General features: G+C 38.1%; 1 protein-coding gene and 1 long non-coding RNA gene across 4 annotated transcripts in view; one reads left to right on the top strand and one right to left on the bottom strand.

The window, feature by feature from the left end:
* Positions 1 to 21,613, bottom strand: part of Hif1a (hypoxia inducible factor 1 subunit alpha) — a 50,109-nt gene that overhangs the window by 13,358 nt on the left and 15,138 nt on the right. For 2 of the 3 annotated variants that reach the window (XM_028858071.2, XM_028858088.2), the window contains exons 2-6: positions 9,503 to 9,696; positions 7,757 to 7,902; positions 7,591 to 7,675; positions 5,061 to 5,173; positions 3,467 to 3,669 (exon numbers count right to left, since the gene is read on the bottom strand). In XM_028858071.2, coding sequence (XP_028713904.1) covers positions 3,467 to 3,669; positions 5,061 to 5,173; positions 7,591 to 7,675; positions 7,757 to 7,902; positions 9,503 to 9,696 — 741 coding nt within the window. The remainder of the gene's footprint in view (positions 1 to 3,466; positions 3,670 to 5,060; positions 5,174 to 7,590; positions 7,676 to 7,756; positions 7,903 to 9,502; positions 9,697 to 21,613) is intronic. The other variant, XM_028858079.2, reaches the window with a different exon arrangement.
* On the top strand, positions 9,693 to 15,466 carry LOC119088992. The gene is made up of 2 exons (XR_005092754.1): positions 9,693 to 10,289; positions 15,334 to 15,466. It is a non-coding gene; the product is annotated as an uncharacterized LOC119088992 (long non-coding RNA).

The raw sequence follows: 21,613 nt of genomic DNA, 5'->3' as shown, positions 1-21,613 counted from the left end.
GAGAAGTTTGCAAAAACCATTCAGGAAGAAGCTATAGCACAGAAATAAATGCACGGGATAGGCAGTGAAGAGTCTGGTGTGGCTAGTACAGGCAGTGGAGAGAAAGGATTCAGGAGATGAAGGCAAGAGATTGGATAAACGGAGATCATGTTTGCTGAGTCTTTGGATGCTTTGATTCAACCACACGCCAACCAGTGTGTGTTTCTAGTCTGAGGAATGCCGACTGCTAAAGAATAGGGTACTGAGAAATCAAAACAGAAACACCCGTTTTCTTGGCAGGCTGATTTTGTGTATGTTGGAGGACACAAGAGAAAATAAAAAAGTTTAGAGAACTACACAGTGATTCAGTACCAAAAGAGGGCAAGAGGTACAGAAAACTGAATTATTTTGTTTTGGTGGTAGATATTGAACCCCAGGCCTTATATATGCTATGCAAGCAAGTATGAGTTACCTCAGGCCTTATATATGCTATGCAAGCAAGTATGAGTTACCTCGCCAGTCCCTAGAAAGTACTTTTTTTTTTTTAAACTGGATTAGGAAATTTGTGTTCTAAAAAACTATATAGTGGCCGGGCGGTGGTGGCGCACGCCTTTAATCCCAGCACTCGGGAGGCAGAGCCAGGCGGATCTCTGTGAGTTCGAGGCCAGCCTGGGCTACCAAGTGAGTCCCAGGAAAGGCGCAAAGCTACACAGAGAAACCCTGTCTCGAAAAACAAAACAAAAACAAAAACAACAACAACAAAAAATAAATAAACTATATAGTATGTCATTCATTTACAATATGCATCTTAAGGGGAGGAATCATCATTTCTATGAACATAGACTAAGTAAAATAAACAGCTCTTTGTGGATAGTCTGGATGTTAAAATTTAAAACTTCATTACATTTTATTTATTTGCTTTGTGTGAGTGTATGTGTGTGCTATAGCACAAAGGTGGAGGTCAGAGGACAGTTTGTGGGAGTTGGTTCTCTCCTTCCACCTTATGGGTCCCAGAGATTGAATTCATGTTGTCAGGTTTGGTGGCAGGTGCCTTTATCTGCTGGCCCATCTTGGTGAACCAGGATGTTAGAAATGTGATGTTTTCCTATGCCTTGATTCTGATGGGTTATAGATTCAAGAAGTTCGTAGAAAAAAATTTTAACCAAAAAACAAGAGTCTCCTTGTGTGAGTTACTATTAAGCTTTTAGTCTTTTAACTGATGTCATAGTCACTGTGTTAATTTTCTGACAGAACCAGAGGGGAACGAACACCACTACCTTTCTTGTTTTGACTATTTTGCTCTCCTTTATCCCCAGACTGCCCTATTTTCTGTGACACAAGTTTAAAAATAAGGGGATGGGAATTTTACTTCCACCACACTTTGGTATGCTGGCAATAAACACCATAAAACAGTTATAAAAACCATAAAATAGTTCTTAGTTTTTCTCTTCCTTTTATTAAAGTTGACACCAGTAGTAAGTGTACTGGACATACAACAAACTTCTAAAGGCCTCACAACAGATTTTTGAGGTCTGACCCTTCTAGATTAGGATTGCCAGTTTGACATCAGTTAAGTACCCAAACTCCAAGCCAGAACAGAATCCTATGTTGTGTGATGATCTTAGTTGTCAGTGCTCTGCCAACATTTCTTTGTCTAAAGCGTGAGGAATTATAGTTATCTAAGTGCTAAGGACTTAAAATTGGTGTTTCCATAAGATCGTTAGAGAAGTAGGAGGTAAGAAAGCTACGTATTTGCTGGGTGTGAAGGTGCACACCTTTAATCCCAGCACCTGGGAAGAAGAGGCAGGCAGACCTCTGTGAGCTGGAGGCCAGCCTGGTCTACACAGTCAGTTTCAGGACAGTTAGGGCTATACAGACTGTCTCAAAAAAGCCAAACACCAAACAAACAAACAAAAAGCAAGAAAGTGATGTAGAAAGAAAGTGATGTAGAAGAACTGATATGCTCATTATGATCTAGGCACCAGCATCAGAATTTTAGTTGGCTACAGAATCTACGCCACTAATCACAGGCTATACAGCTTGTAGCAAAAAGAGACCAAAAAGACAACAACAGAACAAACACTATGACAGAAGCACATACAAGGATGTTGCCTAAGATGCTGTTAGAAGGTGAGTGAGTGAGTGCAAAGGCACTAGACCTTAAATAAAAAAGCACTCGGAACTCTTGGCTATAAGCGGCTGCGGCCATATCCAGATGAGTGATTCTCCCACCTCCTGGTTAATTTGGAGAACTGAGAAAGGACCAGACTGTAAATACATTTAGATTTAACTGTAAACCCTTTCTCTTTTTGAAACAGACTATGCAGCCCTGACTAGACTGGAGTTCATATGTAGTCCAGGCTGGCTTTAAACTTTTGGTGACTTTCCTATCTCAGCCTCCCAAGTGTTGAGATCATAGACACAAACTACCACACGCAGAATGTACAGCACCTTTTGATAAATAAAAATCTTCCCACACATTGCTACAAGAAGCAATTGGTGCATTTCTAACAAGAGAATGGCATGATCCGATCCTGGATGTAAGAGTAAAAGGGCACAAATCTGTTGGTAGAAATGCAGCTCACGAGTTTATGGCAACAACTCAGGCCAAAGGTAATGAAGTAAAGAATTCAATGACAAGATCACAAAGATGAGGAGAGACAGTTGAACAATGCATTTACAATATTTAGAGAACAACTAAGTGCAGTTTGGGGTAAAGGTTAGAGTCAGGTATCAATAGTGCTATGTTGACAACACTAGGCATCACAAGAGGAGCAGCAGTTTGTCCTGCTGAGGGGAGCAGTAGTGGTGCAGTTCAGGAGTAGAAGTATTTACTTCACTATACAGAAAGTGATCAGACAGAAACACTCAGTTGGCAAGTACACACAAGTAGTAACAGATTTGGGAAATGGTGACAGGAACCACCATTGGAGTTGAAGGTGCTCAAGAACATGTAGGTTAAAGATCAAAATTTTGTTGCCTACTCTACATAAACTTTATGTCTTTGAAATTTACATTCTCAATTTAAGCAGGATTCCCTAAAGCAAAAGAACATCATGATTTTTGTGGTGGCTTGCAGTACCAAGGCAGGAACTCAAGGCATTTGCATGCTGGACAAGCAATCCATCACTGACCTACATCCCTAGTCCTTTAAAATATTTTTGCGAGACAGCTGACTTTGAACTCACCTTCCTCCTGCCTCAGTCTCCCAGTGCTGAGATGGCAGGATTGTGCCACCAGATCCGGCTAAGAATCTCACCTTACAGATTTGCATAATACTTGGCGGCAGAGTATTTATAGTACACAGTCAATGTGTAATAAATGTGTGAATTCACAAAGCTAACCTTATGTTTTTGTGTCCTAGGATGCATCTTTTTACTCAGCTTTCATGAACACATGCAATGTACCATTAAGTTTTTACTATAGTGAGTATAAAAAGGCTACAGAGAAATTTAAATTTTAAAAGTATAAAATAGGATTAATTTACCTTTCATCACAGTAAGAAAATTTCATATCCAGGCTGTGTCGACTGAGAAAAGTCTTGCTATCTAAAGGAATTTCAATATTTGATGGATGAGGGATGGGTTCACAAATCAGCACCAAGCATGTCATGGGTGGTTTCTTGTACCCACACTGAGGTTGGTTACTGTTGGTATCATATACGTGAATATGGCCTGTGCAGTGAAGCACCTATGTATGAGCAAGAAAACAAGTGGTTACCTTTTTTTTTTTTTTTTAAAAGGGGAAAAAGAAATGCAGGTCAGTAGTTGAGTTTGACCTGACAAACTTTGATAAAAGTGTCACAACCATCTGTAACTCTAGTTCCAGAGGATCTGATGCCGTCTCATCTCTTCAGGCAACAAGCATGCATGTACACACTGATATACATAGAGGTGAACCATTCATGCACATAATAAAAAACGAGGGCTCACTTACAAACCAGACTATGGATCTAATGTCCTCTTCTGGCCTTCACAGGCACTGCAAGCACATGGCACACTTTCATCCAAGTAAATCTCTCTCTCTCTCTCTCTCTCTCTCTCTCTCTCTCTCTCTCTCTCTCTCTCTCTCTCTCTCTCACACACACACACACACACACACACACACACACACACACACACACACACACGGAAAAAAAATTATGTATCAGTCTTTATTTATGCATTTTTTAAAAAAGGCCTCCGGCTGGGGATTTAGCTCAGTGGTAGAACGAAGGCCCTGGGTTCAGTCCTTGGCTCTGAAAAAAAAAAAAAATTAAAAAAAAAAAAAAAAAAAAAAAAGCCTCCTTGTGTAAGTCTGGGCTGTCTTTCCTCCTTCACTCATCATTGATTTTTCTGTGATGACTATGGTTCAGTACTGGACAAGGAAATTAAACAGTGATGGATAGAAAATTAAACTTAAAAAAATAAAAAAAGCCAACTAAGTTAGCTTGGTATACGAATACCATATTTCCCATAACTCAAACTGGTGAATTACCACACTGTTTAAATGGAGATCACACACATTGGATGCAAGCACAAATTACTACACTGTTTAAATGGAGATCACACACACTGGATGCAAGCGCAAAAATGCAAAAGGGAACAATTATAATTTCCTCATCTTAATTTTTTTTTAAATTTATTTTTATTTTATGTAAGTGTTCTGCCCACATGTATATGTGTGCACTGTGTGTGCACCTGGTGCCTGAAGAAGAGGTCAGAAAAGAATATTGGATCTCTGGAATTGGGAGTTACAGACGATTGTGAGTTGACACACGGGTGCTGAGAACCAAACCAGGTCCTTGACAAGCAAGTGATCTTAACCACTAAGCCATCTCTCCAGCTCCCCCTCATACCTCTAAAACTCTTTTCAGAGGAGTGAGACAAGGTAAAGTTCATTTTGTTTTCTGAGATAGGGCTTGCTGTGCTTCCCTGGCTAGCCGGGAACTTGCTGTGTAGACAAGGCTGCCTTCAAACTCATAGCAGCCCCTGGTCCCAGGTCCTAGGGTCACTTTCACCAGTCTGGTGAAAGTTCTGGATACCAGCAACATGTAAGTGCATGGATTGTTCTATAAATCAACGCCCACTCAGCTTACTTACCTTCCACGTCGCAGACTTTATGTTCATTGTTCTCCCCCGGCTAGTTAGGGTACATTTCATTCTGAGAAAAAAGCTTCGTTGGGTGTTTTGTTCTTTACCTTTTTTCACTGGGCCTAATGAAAGCAAGAGACAAAGTTGTAAGTCATAGCTAAACATAGAAATTTGTTACACTAAGGGTAGCAAGGTGACAACCTCAGCATTAACACAACATTTGCCCCCTTTTTTACCCACTTCAACACATCCATTAGGTCCGACAGCCCCACCCTGGGCAGTGTTTTTAAGAAGACCACAGCGAGTCCTTGAAGTGCAGGAGGAGAGCCTACACTCTCCTGACTACATGACTGTTATTCATCTGTGCTGGTGTAAAGAAAATATGAAAATGGTGTGCGTTTGCCCTAAGTGTGCTGTCAGTAGACAGACATGTCCCCCTCCTTCGCAAAAAAGAACTTGAATAAATACTTCATGTCCTTTACCAAATTTGATAATTCAATTTTGAATAAGCAGCAATGTATTTATAGAATTTTAAAAATATCAACTTACCTTTTGGTAGTAAATAGCGTCTGTGTGAAACCCAGACAGAATTTTATAGTTAGAGAAATCATGCTATGGTAGTACTCTTAGCACTCAGAAGGTTTAAGGAGGCTGGAGAGTTCTAGGCCAACTTGAGCTACACAGTGAGGCCTTGTTTAAATTTAAAGTTACAGAAATAGGGATTGGCAATGTTGCTCAATGGAAGAGCACTTCCTTAGCACATACACTGAAGCCCTGGTTACCCACTTGATTCCCCAGTACCACAAAAAGAAAAGTCACAGAAATAAAGCAGGGATAAATCAATTGAAGTCTCTGTAACCTTATGTCAAACCTTGTAACTAAAAAATGAGATTACATTCAGATGACCGTGGAATAGATGATTTCCTATTTTTATTGCTTAGTCTGGTTCAAAACAAATGTTTCATTTATATGAAATCCCAGAAAATGTGGATTAGAGGTTGCTCAGAACTGAGTAAGAGGTATAAGGAGATGGATGATATAAAGGTATAGAACTTCTTAGTCTACAGGGAGTCCTAGGCCAGCCCGGCCTATATAGTGAAACCCTGTCTTAATACACACAAATAAAAACAAGTATTTTTTTTTTCTAAAATTAAAGGTATGGTGGTGGTTGGCCTATGTCTATGAATATATTAAAAATCATTGAAATCTATCAAATTTAGGGTACATAAAACAAAGTTAGAAAAAAAGCAAACACAAAATACTCATTATTCAGGATCTAATGTGTATACTGTGAGTGATGTAAAGATGAATAATTTTAATTATTCATTAAGTAAATGATTATGAATGCCTTTAAGCATGCAATTAGATACAGTAGGGTCAATTGCAATACAATGTAAAGTAGTCAAGGCTTAATAAGAATGCTTTCAGGCTGGAGAGATGGCTCAGAGGTTAAGAGCACTGGCTGTTCTTCCAGAGGTCCTGAGTTCAATTCCCAGCAACCACATGGTGGCTCACAACCATCTACAATGAGATCTGGTGCCCTCTTCTGGCCTGCAGGAGAAACACTCACTGTATACATAATAAATAAATCTTTAAAAAAAAAAAAAAGAATGCTTTCAAAGAGAAAAGACTAGATCCTGCCAGAGGGAATCAGAAAAAGAGACAAGTATACTGTGTAAGAAGACACAAGTGTGTAAAACTTCAACTTCTGCCTCTGTAATCCAACAAGTACTTCACAAAACTCTCAAGTGTTCCAGGCCTCTCTTACTACTTTTGTTAATATGCAAGCATCCATAACGTAATACTTTTGTTTTTGAGACAGGTCTCACTCTGTAGCCTTGGATGGTTTGAAACTAGCTACATAAACCAGGTTGACCTAGAACTCAAAAGATCTGCCTGTATCTGCCTGCCAAGTGCTAGAATTAAAGGTGAGCACCACCACATGTGGGCCTTCCAACTAGTCTTAAAAGTCCTGGTCAACTCCTCCCATCCCCTTTTGGACACTGAGAAAGTCTGAACCCAAATTGCCACTGTGTTTTCAATAATTGTCTAAAATCCTATTATCTGAGCCGGGCGGTGGTGGCGCACGCCTTTAATCCCAGCACTCAGGAGGCAGAGGCAGGCGGATCGCTGTGAGTTCGAGGCCAGCCTGGTCTCCAAAGCGAGTTCCAGGAAAGGCGCAAAGCTACACAGAGAAACCCTGTCTCAAAAAAAAAAAAAAAAAATCCTATTATCTGTCATTTGTATTTTAACTTCTTGTCTTAATACTGTATTTTCATTTATAACTGTCTTGGTCTTGGTTTTTTATTTATTTTTCCATTTTGTCTACTCTTGTGTGTAATTACCTATTAATTCAATGAGTTTTAAAACTTTGTTAGTTTTCTAAAATGTAGAATAACAGTTTTAACAAAGAGCAGTATTAACATTAAATGTAAAATAACATTCTTTCTTAAATCAGTTAATTACCAAAAAGATAAAATTAGTCTGACTGAAAAAATCACCTGTCATATTAAATCAAACAATAGATTTTTCTTCTCACCATTTCTGTGTGTAAGCATTTCTCTCATTTCCTCATGGTCACATGGATGAGTAAAATCAAACACACTGTGTCCAGTTAGTTCAAACTGTAAACACATTAAAAACAATTAGATCTACATCATATAATCAAAGTACCCAGAAGGGCTCTTCATATACAAGGACTTTACCTGAGTTAACCCCATGTATTTGTTGACGTTATCAGAAATGTAAATCATGTCACCATCGTCTGTGAGCACCATAACAAAGCCATCCAGGGCTTTCAAATAGAAGCAGTTCATCTGTGCTTTCATTTCATCTTCAATGTCCAGATCACCTACAAGGGCACAAGAGGGAAGAAACAAAATAAGGCTCTATCTCAGGTACTTTTTTTTTTTTTTAAATATTTATTTATTATGTATATAGGAGAGGGCACCAGATCTCATTACAGATGGTTGTGAGTCACCATGTGGTTGCTGGGAATTGAACTCAGGACCTCTGGGAGAGCAGTCGGTGCTCCTAACCTCTGAGCCATCTCTCCAGTCCTATCTCAGGTACTTTTAAATATCTACAGTACATATATTTATTTCTGTATATTTTCATGAGATTTTTTTCCAGTTGTTTTACATAACCGTTTAAAATAAATTTGCAAACAGGCAAATCCTTGGGGGGAAAAAAGATCGTATTTTAAAAAGAAGACAGGCATGGCTTTATACGCAGCACTAAGGAGGAAGAGGCAGGTGGAACTCTGAGTTCAAGGCAGCCTGGTTTACATAGCAAGATACAGACCAATCAGGGTTATAAGGTGTTGCCTTGTCTTAAAAAAAAAAAAAAAAAAAAAAACAACAATGGTGGGTGGTGGGGGTGGGTGGAGGGCAATAGGTACGACAGGAGGAAATGGAGGGAAAATGTCACTATCTTGAAAATGTCTGAATGAAGCTTTAAAAGGAAGCTGTCATGTGGAAGAATGGAGAATATGTTCTAGAGGATGGAACAGTGACAACTTTATTGGATTATAATATCTATTCACTGATGATGCTAATGTACCAGGAGCTATCTAGTTATATTTGCAGGTTTAAAAATAAAGGGCAGCCGGGCAGTGGTGGCGCATGCCTTTAATCCCAGCACTCGGGAGGCAGAGGCAGGCGGATCTCTGTGAGTTCGAGGCCAGCCTGGTCTACCAAGTGAGTTCCAGGAAAGGCGCAAAGCTACACAAGAGAAACCCTGTCTCGGAAAAACCAAAATAAATAAATAAATAAATGGCAAACAAAAACAACTTACAGTACAAAAAGGACTATTCCCATAGGTAACTAAGAAAACCAAAGCTTGACTAAAGGACTAAAAAATAGTGAAAAGAGTTAAAGTATACATATCACAGCATAATTAGGTACTTTTAAAAAGTATTGTGTGGGGGCCATGCTGGAGAGATGGCTCAGCAGTTAAGAGCACTGGCTGATCTTTCAGATTAGCTGGGTTCAATTCTCAGCACCCACAGCTGTCTGTAACTCCAGTTCCGAGGAATCTGACATCCTCTTCTGGCCTCTGCAGGCACTAGGCATGCAAATGTTGAAGAAAAAACACCCACATATATTTATATATAATATATATACATATTGTGAGGCCACAGAAATGACTCCAGTTAAGAATGCTTGCTGCTCAATCAACAGGACTGTATTTTGGACTCCAGCACCCACAACATAAATACTTGGCTCATAAATACCTGTAATTCCCGCTCCAAGGGGTCTGACACCCTCTCTAGCCTCCAATGGCACCTTCATGAACATATTAACATGTGCACACATGTGCGTAAGTATGTATGCACACACATATACACAATAACTCTCTTAAAAGAAAGCATTGTGGCTACCTGCTAAAAGTAATTTCTAGATGTTTTTAACTTCTAATTTTTTGGTCTATTATGTTCTCGTAGAACTCACCAGCATCCAGAAGTTTCCTCACACGTAAGTAACTGATGGTGAGCCTCATAACAGAAGCTTTATCAAGATGTGAGCTCACATTGTGGGGAAGTGGCAGCTGATGAGCAAGCTCATAAAAAACTTCCGACTCTTTGCTTCGCCGAGATCTTGCTGCATCTCTAGACTTTTCTTTTCGACGTTCAGAACTCATCCTACTTAACAGAAAAAAGGAAAAATAGGAAGAAAAGAGACAAGAATGCATATGTTAGTTTGTTTAAACTTGAATAAAACTAATTTTGCATTTTCCTGTGTACTGTATAAGGATTAGAAGAAGGCATGTAATTATATAAGACTTGTGTGGGAGATGAACAAAATTTTCTAAGATAGCTATACAAATTTTGGATCACTGAAAACATAATAAATTCTGTTAAGATGTCCAAAGCAGATGCTTGCATCCCCAAATTTACAGTAGTCTGTATATCTAATGCCTCACAGTCATTCCAGAGTATTCTCAGCATAGAGAAACCCTAAGTAAGTTTGAAGAAACTAAAGTTGTACATAATAACTTGAAAACAGGTAATAATTTTATGGGCAGTTTAAGATATTAATAGCTACCTATAATTTGATTAGTCTCTTTTGACATCAATACTTTCCCACATACTCTCTGACCATGGGATTTTTATATTAGCAGCTATAGCAAGCTACCACTTTCAGGTTGCCTATTTCCTTAATAACGGATACCAAAGAAATGCAGGAACGTGGAAGAAATGATGCATCATAATACCAACCCATGGGGATACTAGTAAAGGTAATAGAAGCATCAATACAATGAATGATACACGTTGAGGAATCTTCCAAAAACAATTTTGTGTTGTGGAATATTAACTAGGCAAATAAATGTTACATTTGTTTATGCTGTGGAATATTACTTTAACTATGTGAAGGCATGTCACATTTATATTAACTCCATGTCATGAATTGTGAGTTGGCTGGTGGCTCAAAAAACAAAACAAAAAAACCCTGGTCCAATTTAAGTCATATCAAGCAGAGCTGTCTTCCTTTGCTTACCTGCCTAGTAACATGCTCTTCTTACTTGAATTGAATGTCAGGCTAAACCTGGCTCTGTTCTTAGCTGCTCCTGTAAGCCTGCCACTATCAAATATTAATCTAAATGAGGTGCTTAGTTATCTCATAACAACCTATAAACAGATTAAACAGTACTCCCATTTTATGAAAAGAAACTGGGTTCCGTAGATTAAAAGCAGCAACTGTGTAGCAAGATAGGCACATACCAAGATAAATTTGTCTTCACTCTTCCACAGTCTTCTCTATTAATGGAGAATGCTGCTTCTATTTTACTCCTAAGCTCCAATCTTATTAGATCAGTGATTTGCTAACTGGTGAAAGCAGCTCTTGGAATGTACTAAACATTTAGCAATATAACAGGGACTTTTTACTCAGTTCTCGTACTCTGTGAAGGAAGCACATAATCGCTTCTTCAAGTCTCCTTTGAATGTAAGGCTGAAAGCTACATGCATTGAAACCACCTTCTTAAATAATTGTCAAGAGTTCTCAGCAACTCTCTTGTTATACACAGTTTTCAAAGTCTAATAAAGAATGCATATATTTGTTAGATACTAAACTGTGATACAAAAATTTCAATTCAAACATTTAGTGGATGTATCCAACTTTTTGACATCAGGACACAACACTGTCATGAACTGTGCAACTGAGCTACAAACAAGTTTCAATAAAACCTCATAACTTACATTTTATGTAAATTTACAATTACTTGTGTTAGCCACACTCATAGATATTGTGGGGCACATGTGGTTTGCAGGCCACTGGCTTGACACATCTGATTCTAGAGCAATTTGACTCAAGAACCTTAAGATTGTAAGTAGGACTTTTAAGAAACATTGTCGCCAGGCGGAGGTGGCGCACGCCTTTAATCCCAGCACTTGGGAGGCAGAGCCAGGAGGATCTCTGTGAGTTCGAGGCCAGCCTGGGCTACCAAGTGAGTTCCAGGAAAGGTGCAAAGCTACACAGAGAAACCCTGTCTCGAAAAAACAAAAAACAAAACAACAACAAAAAAATACATTGTCACAATTAGAGGGTAGTTATGATTAAAATACATTGCATACAGGTACAAAATTCTGAAAGAATAAAAATACTGTATAAAGGAAACATCACTTGGAGCTACTTATCTAAATGAATCAGTATATTCTTTTTTTAAAAATTATTTTATAAGATTTATTTATTTATTTATTTATTTATTTATTTATTTATTAATTATATACAGCATGTATGACTGCAGGCCAGAAGAGGGTACCAGATCTCATTACAGATGGTTGTGAGCCACCATGTGGTTGCTGGGAATTGAACTCAGGACCTCTAGAAGAGCAGTCAGTGCTCTTAACCTCTGAGCCATCTCTCCAGCCCGAATCAGTATATTCTTAATACTCTACAATAAAAAAATCTATCAAGACCACATGAGTACCACAATGTCAACAGTTTGAAAACTTTTAAGTGCATTAAAAGTGCTTTGTTTTCCCTTTGCATTTTGAAATAAAATGTGTAATCAAATAGTTTTTGAAACTCACTTCATTGATACAATACTTGGGCTGGAGTAAGGGAGACAGCAGAGATCCACTGGGTTATAATGGACAACAACAAATGCTGTTTACACACACACACACACCCCTACACACCTTTTTCAGGGTTTCACTGTATATCCCTGGCTGGCTTGGAACTTGCTATGTAGTCCAGGCTGACCTCAAACTCAAAAAGATCCATTTGCTTCTGATCCCCAGCTTTGGGATTAAAGACTGGCACATTTTTTCCTCTTTTAAATTCATGTGCAGTGGTGGCTGTGGGAAGCAGCACTCTATTTGAATGACCAGCAATCAACTTAAATATTAAATCAGCCTGGGCGTAGAGAACCTTATAAGCAGCTTGAAATACTCAACTACTCTCCCTTTTCTAACCCACTTAACCAATCTAAACTACTGAAAAACAGCCACTCAAATGAAACCCTTGAGGGAAAAAGTGAAAAAAGCTCCCAGGGCTTTAGAATCTGAACTGCCTTCTTTCTTATCTACTCCCAGGAAGGTTCTGTATCAGTCATCTACAGCAGAACTGCAGGATTCACAAAGAACATGAGCAGACTTGCAGCAAAGTACTGTTTCCTGCAAATCACCAATTCCATTTATGGTGTTTTTAAGTACAGATCAAGTAAAATTCTGCTTCTTCGATGTCTACATGAAGTGGTATTTCAGCCAAGTATATAAAGTTCTGTCTTTTGAATTATTTGCTTAACAGTTTCCACAACTATTCTACATATAATATATAAACTAGTAAAATAGCTACATCTTTGTAGCATTATGGTTTCTGCTTAAAAAAAATAAGAGCACTGGATATAAAACTAATAATCTTAAAATTATTTTGTTTACATACAAAGTTTGTGAGTAATTTGTTGTATTATGATGAGACTCTGTAACACAAAAGAAGTACAGATGTTGAGACATTTGTTGGCTTCCTGACTACAAGGAAATGTGACTTTGAGAGCTGAACTTCAGTCCCTGGGTTAGGAGTGCTGCTACTGTTGCTGATGACTAGAGCTCTGTACCCAGCACCTATGGCAGACAGGTCACAACTGCCTGTAACTAGCTCCACAGGAATCCAACACTCTCCTAGCTGCCACAGGCACTTACACACCCACACCCACCCACCCACACCCACACCCACACGGGAGGGGGGATGACAACAAGAGAGTGCTTACCAAGGTTACAAAGTTAATAGTAGGACCTGTATTCCAGCTTAAACAGGCAGGCTGAGAATCCACATTATTAATAATCACGAAGACATATTCATAATCTAGGCTATTATTACAAAGTTTAAACTCTGTTGACTTAAAACATCTAAATGCATAAAGAAGTTACAGGGTTAACTTTGGAATGTAGGACCGAACACTAAGCTATTCAGAGGGATTCCTTACCAGACTCGTAAATCCAAAAGCCTAATTTGAAAAGCACCTATTCTGATGGCAATCACCTGCTCACCACTGGGCACTGGCCAACTTCTATGAAGAGAGAAGTCTACCCATGTATTCCCACATGTTGATATCTGCACAGAGCCACTAAATAAACATCTTATTTTACTATTATTTGTTTTTTCATTTGCTCAACATCAGTCTGTTACAGCAACTTCCTTATTTTGTTTGCACTAATTTTTACAGAGTTCTTCTTTACTATATAAAGCTAAAGAATAAAGGCTGAGATAAGCTGAGATTTTATTTTTCTTCCCACTCCTTTTTTAAACCACAAAGCAGTTCAGGCCTCCTTAAGATAATGAACACAATATAATTAAAAATACATTCTCAAATGAAGTGTATCCTGAGACTGTTTTTTTTTTATTTTTTTATTAAGAAATTTTCTATTCACTTTATATACCAACCACAGATCCCCCCTCTTCCCTCCACCCCCCCCCCTTTCCCCCCAACCCACCCTCATCTCCACATTTTCAAATCAAGGTCTCCCATGGGGAGTCAGCAGAGCCTGGCACACTCAGCTGAGGCAGGTCCAAGCCCCTTCCCCTGCACCAAGGCTGTGCAAGGTGTCCCACCCTAGGCACTGGGCTCCAAAAAGCCCACCCATGCATGCACCAGGGATGGATCCTGATCCCCCTGCCTGGGGACCCCCCAAACAGTTTGAGCTAAACAACTGTCTCCTGTATCCAGAGGGCCTAGTCCAGTTCTATGGGGACTACATAGCTATTAGTCCACAGTTCATGGGTTTCTGAGACTGGTTTTTAAGCAAGAAGGGGTCTGCTGTTTTCACAGTGAAAAAAAGGTTTTAATGCCATTATTTTCATACAAGGGGAGAGTTTACCAAGTTTTGGTTTATATTTTACAACACATTTAAGGGGATTAAAAAAATAATCACTGGGACTAGAAAGCTGGCTCAGAGAGAGCATTAAGATGATTAAGAGAGCATACTGCTCTTGCAGAGGACCTGAGTTTGGTTGTCAGCACGCTTATCAGGCAGCTCACAACATCTGTAACTAATACAGGAGATCCAATGTCCTCTGTAAGCACTTGCATTTACATATACATACTCTCCCATACTTAAAAATTAAAATGGAATTTAAAAATTATTTTATGTGTATGGGTGCATGTCTGTGCACCATCTGCATGCTGTACCCCACCCCCAGTGGCCAGAATAGGGGGTTGAATTCTCAGGATCTGGATGGTTATTAAGCCTCCATATGTATACTGGGAACCAAACCTGGATCCTCTACAAAATTGGCAAGTGCTCCTAACCGCCAGGCCATCTCACCAACCTCAAATTAAAAATAAATCGCTAAAAAATTTGAAAAAATAAAAACCCTATAACACAATCACTACTTGATATAACACCTCACAATCCTATATGAAATTTAGTCTAGACTAAATTTGTGTTGCTGTTTGCACAGGACTGTTTACTTAGAATTTTGGATGATCCAGGAAGCACTCAATTTGGCACAGTGTAACATTAAGACAAGCTTATTTCTTGCATACAGTTCTCGACAACTTACAATCCGCTCAGCTATTTTAACTTACTTTAGTGGACTTTAGTTCTATTATATACATTCCCATATTTTAGAAATATTAACCGTTTGTTGTATTAGAAGTTAATTTTTCCAGAACCCATTTCCTCTCATCTGTTTATTTTTCTCTACTTAGGCAGTTCAAACCCATTTAGAAATAAAACCTTTTCCTTGCTTATTTCTGATGTCTATAAAATTATCACCTGCTTTTGACACACATTTTGCTCAACTAACGTTTTAAATAATTTTATTCATACTTTGTACAGATAAAATGATTTAATTATGTGGCAAGAAGCATCAGTAATCACTAGTTGTCTAAAGACAGTCCTTGTATGGTGAAGATTCAAGGCAAAATGAATCTGTGTGTCCCCTTCAGGAGATCTGAACAGGTAGGTATAAGCCAGTTACCAAGATTCTCTAACAGCAGGAAGTCTGACTGAAAAGATGAGGTTTAAAAAAATGTTTCTTGAGTACTTATACTTAGGCACCACGTTAAGTGTTTTCCATGTTATTAGCTCACTTAGCAAGCCCCCTCCCAGCAAAATGGCAAGTCGCCTTCATGAACTTCAGAATGATAGAAATTGCTCTTTCATTCAAGACATACTGAGAAGGACTGAGGGATGGCTCAGCAGTTAAGAGCACTCACTGCTCTCACAGAAGACCAGAGTTCAGTTTCCAAAACCCACACAGTGGTTCACGAGATCTGATGCACTCTTCTGGCCTTGGAGGCACTGCATACACGTGGTGCAATTACACACACACACAAAACAGTCATATACATAAAAATAAATCTTTTTGTTAAAGTAAAAAAAAAAATAGACCAGAAAAATGTTAAATCCTATGTATTCAATGTTACAGAAATTTTGTTATAACAAATTTATTATTTTATTGTTTATAATAAATAAATATATTAGTATTGACTATACACATGTACCAGGACTGTGCTGAGGGACTAAGAATATACAGTGATAAAGGTTTATTGAAGGTAACTTAATGCAATATTTTCAAATGCTGATATAGCTATACCACTTATCACTTGGGAGATGATCTAAATTTCAACTACTGTCTTTATAAATTCTGACTCAGTAGATATGAGGCAGAGATATTATTATTTTTATTCTGAAGAAAAATGTATTTATTTGGGAGTCACTGACTAATTTTTGTTGCTGCTAATGGCAAGGATTCTTAAAACAAACAAAGAAAAAAGGTATTATGTTCTGTGTAAAGTCTTAATTATTTTAAAAACACACCCTTTCCTAATTCCCTATTTGTCTCTTTAACTGTTTGCTACACAATTCTCAGCCACTCCAAACAGTTTCTGAAAAGTACCACATCTCATCCCTTTGAGCTTGCTCACTCTATCCTCTGCCTGGATCCCCCTCCCAACACATGACTGAGGGAATTTATGTGAGAAACTTTCAAGACTCAATTCAAACATTTTGTTTGTTTGTTTCTAGTTTAGTATTTTTCCAAACTGCTTCTCTTCTAGTTATACAGCTATCTTCATTCATAATCTTCACAACTCTCAAGCTTCTTCCAGAAGAAAACTGTCTCATTTAATTCTGTGCTCTCTGCACAAATGGGCACAAATCTGACTTTGATTTCAAGCAAGGAACTAACTGCCTCTTCAACATTCCTTTTAAATATTTCCAATGTTATGCTCTGTCGGTGCTCCTACGATCCTACAGTTTTGTTTGTGACAGGGTTCTCTGTAGCCCGGGCTGGCCCCGAACTACTGACCCTTTAGCTTCCATTTCCTTAGTGCTGGGATGATGAGCATATGACACCACGCCTGGAAGTCCAGTGCAACTAAGTCAGTACTAGGAACAAAGCGTTTTCACTGGGATTTATTGTGATTCTAGGTGTAAGCACCTGAAAATGTAAGGAAGCATATTAGATGGAGGGTACAAACCTTAAAGTCTTTCCTTTCCTTTTCTGCTTGCTTTGTCTTTTTTTCCTACAACAGTTACCAGAACAATTCTTTTAACAGGAAAGTCATAAATTCATTTGCTTAAAATTGTTTGTCCCTTAATCCAAGTCAAAGCCAAAGTCTCTACAGCAGCCCCTGTGTGCCCCATGACTTGTTCCACCACTTGATTTCACCTACCTTAGCTCTGCCCTTCCTTACTCTGCCTTTTCTCTTTTCTTTTGAGACAGGTTCTCCCTACACAGCCGTGGTTGTCCTAGAACTCGCTCTGTAGACCAGGCTGACTTCCAACTCAGAGATCCACCTGCCTCTGCCTCCCACATGCTGGAATTATGGCATGCGCCACCATGCTGGCCACTCTGCTCTTAACTACAGCGGTTCCTTGCTGTTCTTTATGAGTTCAGACACATTCCCTCTAGGACAATTCTCACTAGTTGTTCTGGAGCACAGCTCCCCAGTACCAAACAAGGTTTGCCCTTGCACTTTTTTCACGTTTCACTGAGACGAGACTCCCTAACAACTGCATCCATCCTGATCCTCTTGTCCTGTTCTATTTTCCCAGAAGTACTTAATCACCTATACACGTAAATCAATATATTGTTCATAATATTTATTTTCTACTCCATAAACCCATACTCACACTCAAGTGTAATTACTCTTACAAAGGTAGGGATTTTTATCTGTTCTGTTCAACTTATACATTCCAAATACTTAGAACAATTCTTGACTCATAAAATATATTTGATAACTGATGGACAAATACATAAATTATTAAGTTGTTATCTTTCCTTTCTTTTGAGACAGGGTCTTGTTATGTATCCCTGGCTGGCCTTAAACCTGCCTCTGCCTCCTGAATAGCCAAAATTATAAACATGTGTCATCACATCTGGCTTAACTGAAATTTTATTGCTTGGCTGAAAGATACATATGTATGTATATGATTACCAGAATAAACAGAACAATGGCTAATCATGACAGCTAATTTTACATATAAGTTAATCATTTACCTAGCAGAGTTCCAGCACATGAAAGAAATATAACTAAATGTTCAGCAAACAAATCATGAAATAAATGTGAACACAGGCAAATCCAGACATTAGCCAGGTCCAACAGCAAGCAAATGCCCTCCTAAACATAAACACAAACAGACAGCAATCTTATCAAAAAAGAAGTTTACAGGCAAAGGAGAGAGCTGAGATACTCAAGCAGTTTGCTGAAAGAGAGCCAATGCTAAAGAAGTTTCCCGGCTTATCGTTTCCACAATGTGAATTTTGTTTCCTTTTCTTGCGACAAGGTCCTGCTGTGTTGACCAGGCTGGCTTCAAACTCTAGGACCTTCTGCCTCAGCTCTCCAAGTGCTGGATTACACACAGAATGTCTTTCACTATTTTGTCCTGAGCTAATGTGGTCACAAAAATGTACAAATTACACTGTTAAACTATGGAATCAACGTGTGTGTGTGTGTGTGTGTGTGTGTGTGTGTGTGTGTGTGTTGAATGCACACATGAGAAGGCCAGAGGACAAGGCTGGTGTCTTCATCTATCACTCTTCTGAGACGGTCTCTTACTGATCTGGGGAGATCTCCTTACCCCTCACAGTGCTGGGATTACAGGCACATGCAGCCATACCAGGCTTTTGAGCTGAGATCCTCATGCTTGCACAGTGTTGTCACTTACTAAGCCTGGCCCAAAAATTTGTATTATCTTATAAATATATCTAAACCCAGCCAGACACATGATTGGATTTTATTTTCTATTATCTTTTCCCAAAAGTGTTGTTAGTGTTCAATAAATTGATTCCTCATGTTTTCACTAAACATGTATTTTATATTTGTTTTTAAGAGAAATTTTATTATTAACAGATTCTTTTAATTTGTTAATAAAACTAGAGTGTCTAAACCTGATAACATTTAATAAAAAAGAAATGACAAACAGGGAAACGTACAAATTAGTCTTGGCACTATAAAATATCTCCTAAATTCTAATCAATAAACTTAAAAATGAAACTTCAGCTGGGCATGATGGTACACACCTTTACTCACACACTCTCAAGGCAGAGGCAGGTGGATCTTTGGGAGTTTGAGGCACTGCAAGTGCCAGCTCAGCCAAAGGTACACAGTCAGACTGTCTCAAAAACAGATCCGGGGGTGGGGGTGGGTGGGCAGGGGGGCAGGAAGCGCGTGCTGGCTGAGTTTATTCTCCTCCTTCAGCACCACAAAGTAAAAAGAAGTAAAGGAGGCGAGAGAGATGGCTGAGCAGGTAAGAGCTGTAATTCAGAGGACAAGAGATCCTAACCTACACAATGTCTAGCTCCAGAGGATCAGAAGCTTCTGGCTTCCAAGGGTACTTGCATTCACATGCAGATACCCACATGCAGATAGACAGACACACAAAATTAAAACTAATAAAAATCTTGAGAAGGAAAAGAGTGAAACACAATAGAATACTTCTCTAGTTGCATGAAGGCTAAGGCAGAAGAATCACTTGAATCCAAAGTTGGAAAGTCAGCCAGGAGACATAGTGAGATCCTTTCTGAAAAACACGAAGTAGCAACTTAACCTTTTACATCTTTCCAAATAGACTAGAAACTTAGTAATCTAATTTTAAGATCTTGAAAATCCTGTATTATTTGAAATTAATCTCATCAGACCTATTTGAATAAAGAAAAAATAGATAGTTATATATGTCAAAGGTCAATCACTGACCAGATTTCCTGTATAGGACACTGAGGAGTAAGGTCCAGAAATCTTTTAAAAGAATTCCTTCAAGGGATTGTGATGCATGTTAAAATTTGATGTCTTGGGCCAGTGAAATGGCTCAGTGGTTAAGAGCACTGGTTACTTTTGCAGAGGGCCTGGGGTTCAATTCCCAATACCTCACAAGGCAGCTAACCATCTGTAACTCTAGTTTCAGGGGATCCAATATCTTCTTCTAGCTTCCATGAGCAATGCATACATGTGCTACACAGGCATATATACAGACAAAATTCCCATATATATATATATATAAAAAAAAATCTTTCAAAAAAATCTGCAATCTTTCACATTATAATAAAAATTGCACACACATTTTCTGTGTATTTAGCAAAATACCTTATAGTATACCAGGGATCAAAGATTTGTTGAGTGATTCAATAACTATGGATCAAGAGGCATTTTGTGTTATTATTTAGTAATAATCTAAAAACAAAAAATAATCTAACAAATCAAATTTCAACAGGCATAAAACTAAACAGGCAATTATTAACTAGATAAGATAGAAACTAGCAGAGAACCAGTTTTATAATAAATTTAAACAAATATATACCAGTAATTTTTGAAAAAAAATGACAAAAAATATTTTTTTACTATGGCAACTAAATCTATAAAATACTATGTAGTGTGAGATTTAATTGCTGGAAATACACTACAAAAATACTCAAGGACAAAAAACAGTAAAAATGTCTGTGTATTTAATAAAATATAAAATAACACTGCCTCAAAAATTTGTGAGTAGGGTTAAAAGACAGCCTAATTAATAATTCTGTGGGTTCCTTCCCCCCAGTTCTCTGAAACTCATGTGTGTTTACATATGTGTTGCTAGGGATGGAAGTGAGGGCTTTACACATGAAGATTTAAAAAAAAAAACACCACCTTTAAATACCTTTATGGCTGCCACAACTGTCATAAGAATCAGTGCTCCATCAGTAACGGCTGTGTTAATGGCTTTCCCCAAACCACACCAGCTACTCCCCATTGAACTCAGTAGAGTTGCTATCCCCTAGCCCCCAAATGTTTCCATTCCTGGTTGGCTGAATCTATAGATGTACAGCAAGGCTACAAAGCACCTCCCTTGCATTAGTCATCCTTCTGTATTCTAGGGAATTGCTTCCAAAAGACCCTTCCACCTCCACATTAAAGACACCAATATCTGCACAAGTTCCTGTCTCATATAATGCTAACATTCTCTAGATGATTTACAACAACCATTCATAGGTATATAAACCTCTTTAACTAGTTGCTACATTGTTGAAGAATGACAATTCTGTGTGTTCAGTTTCTTTCAGTTTATTTGATTATATATTATGATACAGTAATGGATTCAAATTTAGACCAGAGAAACTAAACTTTGTGTATATATTCAAAAGGGTATGTCCTTTAAAATGATTTCTCTGAATATGATGGAAGATGATTAAGTTTTATAAAAGATCAGAATAAAAGTATACATACAGAAATCATACCTTGAAGTTTTTTCCCTCTTTAGTTCTAAAAGTTAGAACTATGATGATGGTGTAAATGATGATAAAGGAGCTCTTGTAATACAAGAGTCTCTACTTACCAGCTACACTAATTGCTCCTAACCAATGTTAGTAAATTTTCTGAGTAATAATCCTCTGATCTCATTTTCTTGTTTGTGAAAAGAGTAACATTATCATATGTAATAGTCTCAGATTCCATGTGAAAGAAAAAAGATGCCTCCATTGTTAAAGTGGTCTATGCCTTTCTACATTTCAGATACTTAATATGTAATTTCTAAGTTAAAAGATTAAAAAAAAATTAGAGGACTTCCCCCTTTAACAATAAGGAACATGACAGTTATTTTCAGATATTTAAATGGAAGACAGATCTGATGACTTATAACA

This window comes from Peromyscus leucopus, chromosome 14 (assembly GCF_004664715.2).
Source record: "Peromyscus leucopus breed LL Stock chromosome 14, UCI_PerLeu_2.1, whole genome shotgun sequence".
NCBI lineage: Eukaryota > Metazoa > Chordata > Mammalia > Rodentia > Cricetidae > Peromyscus > Peromyscus leucopus.
This window is presented reverse-complemented; position numbering and strand designations above follow the sequence as displayed.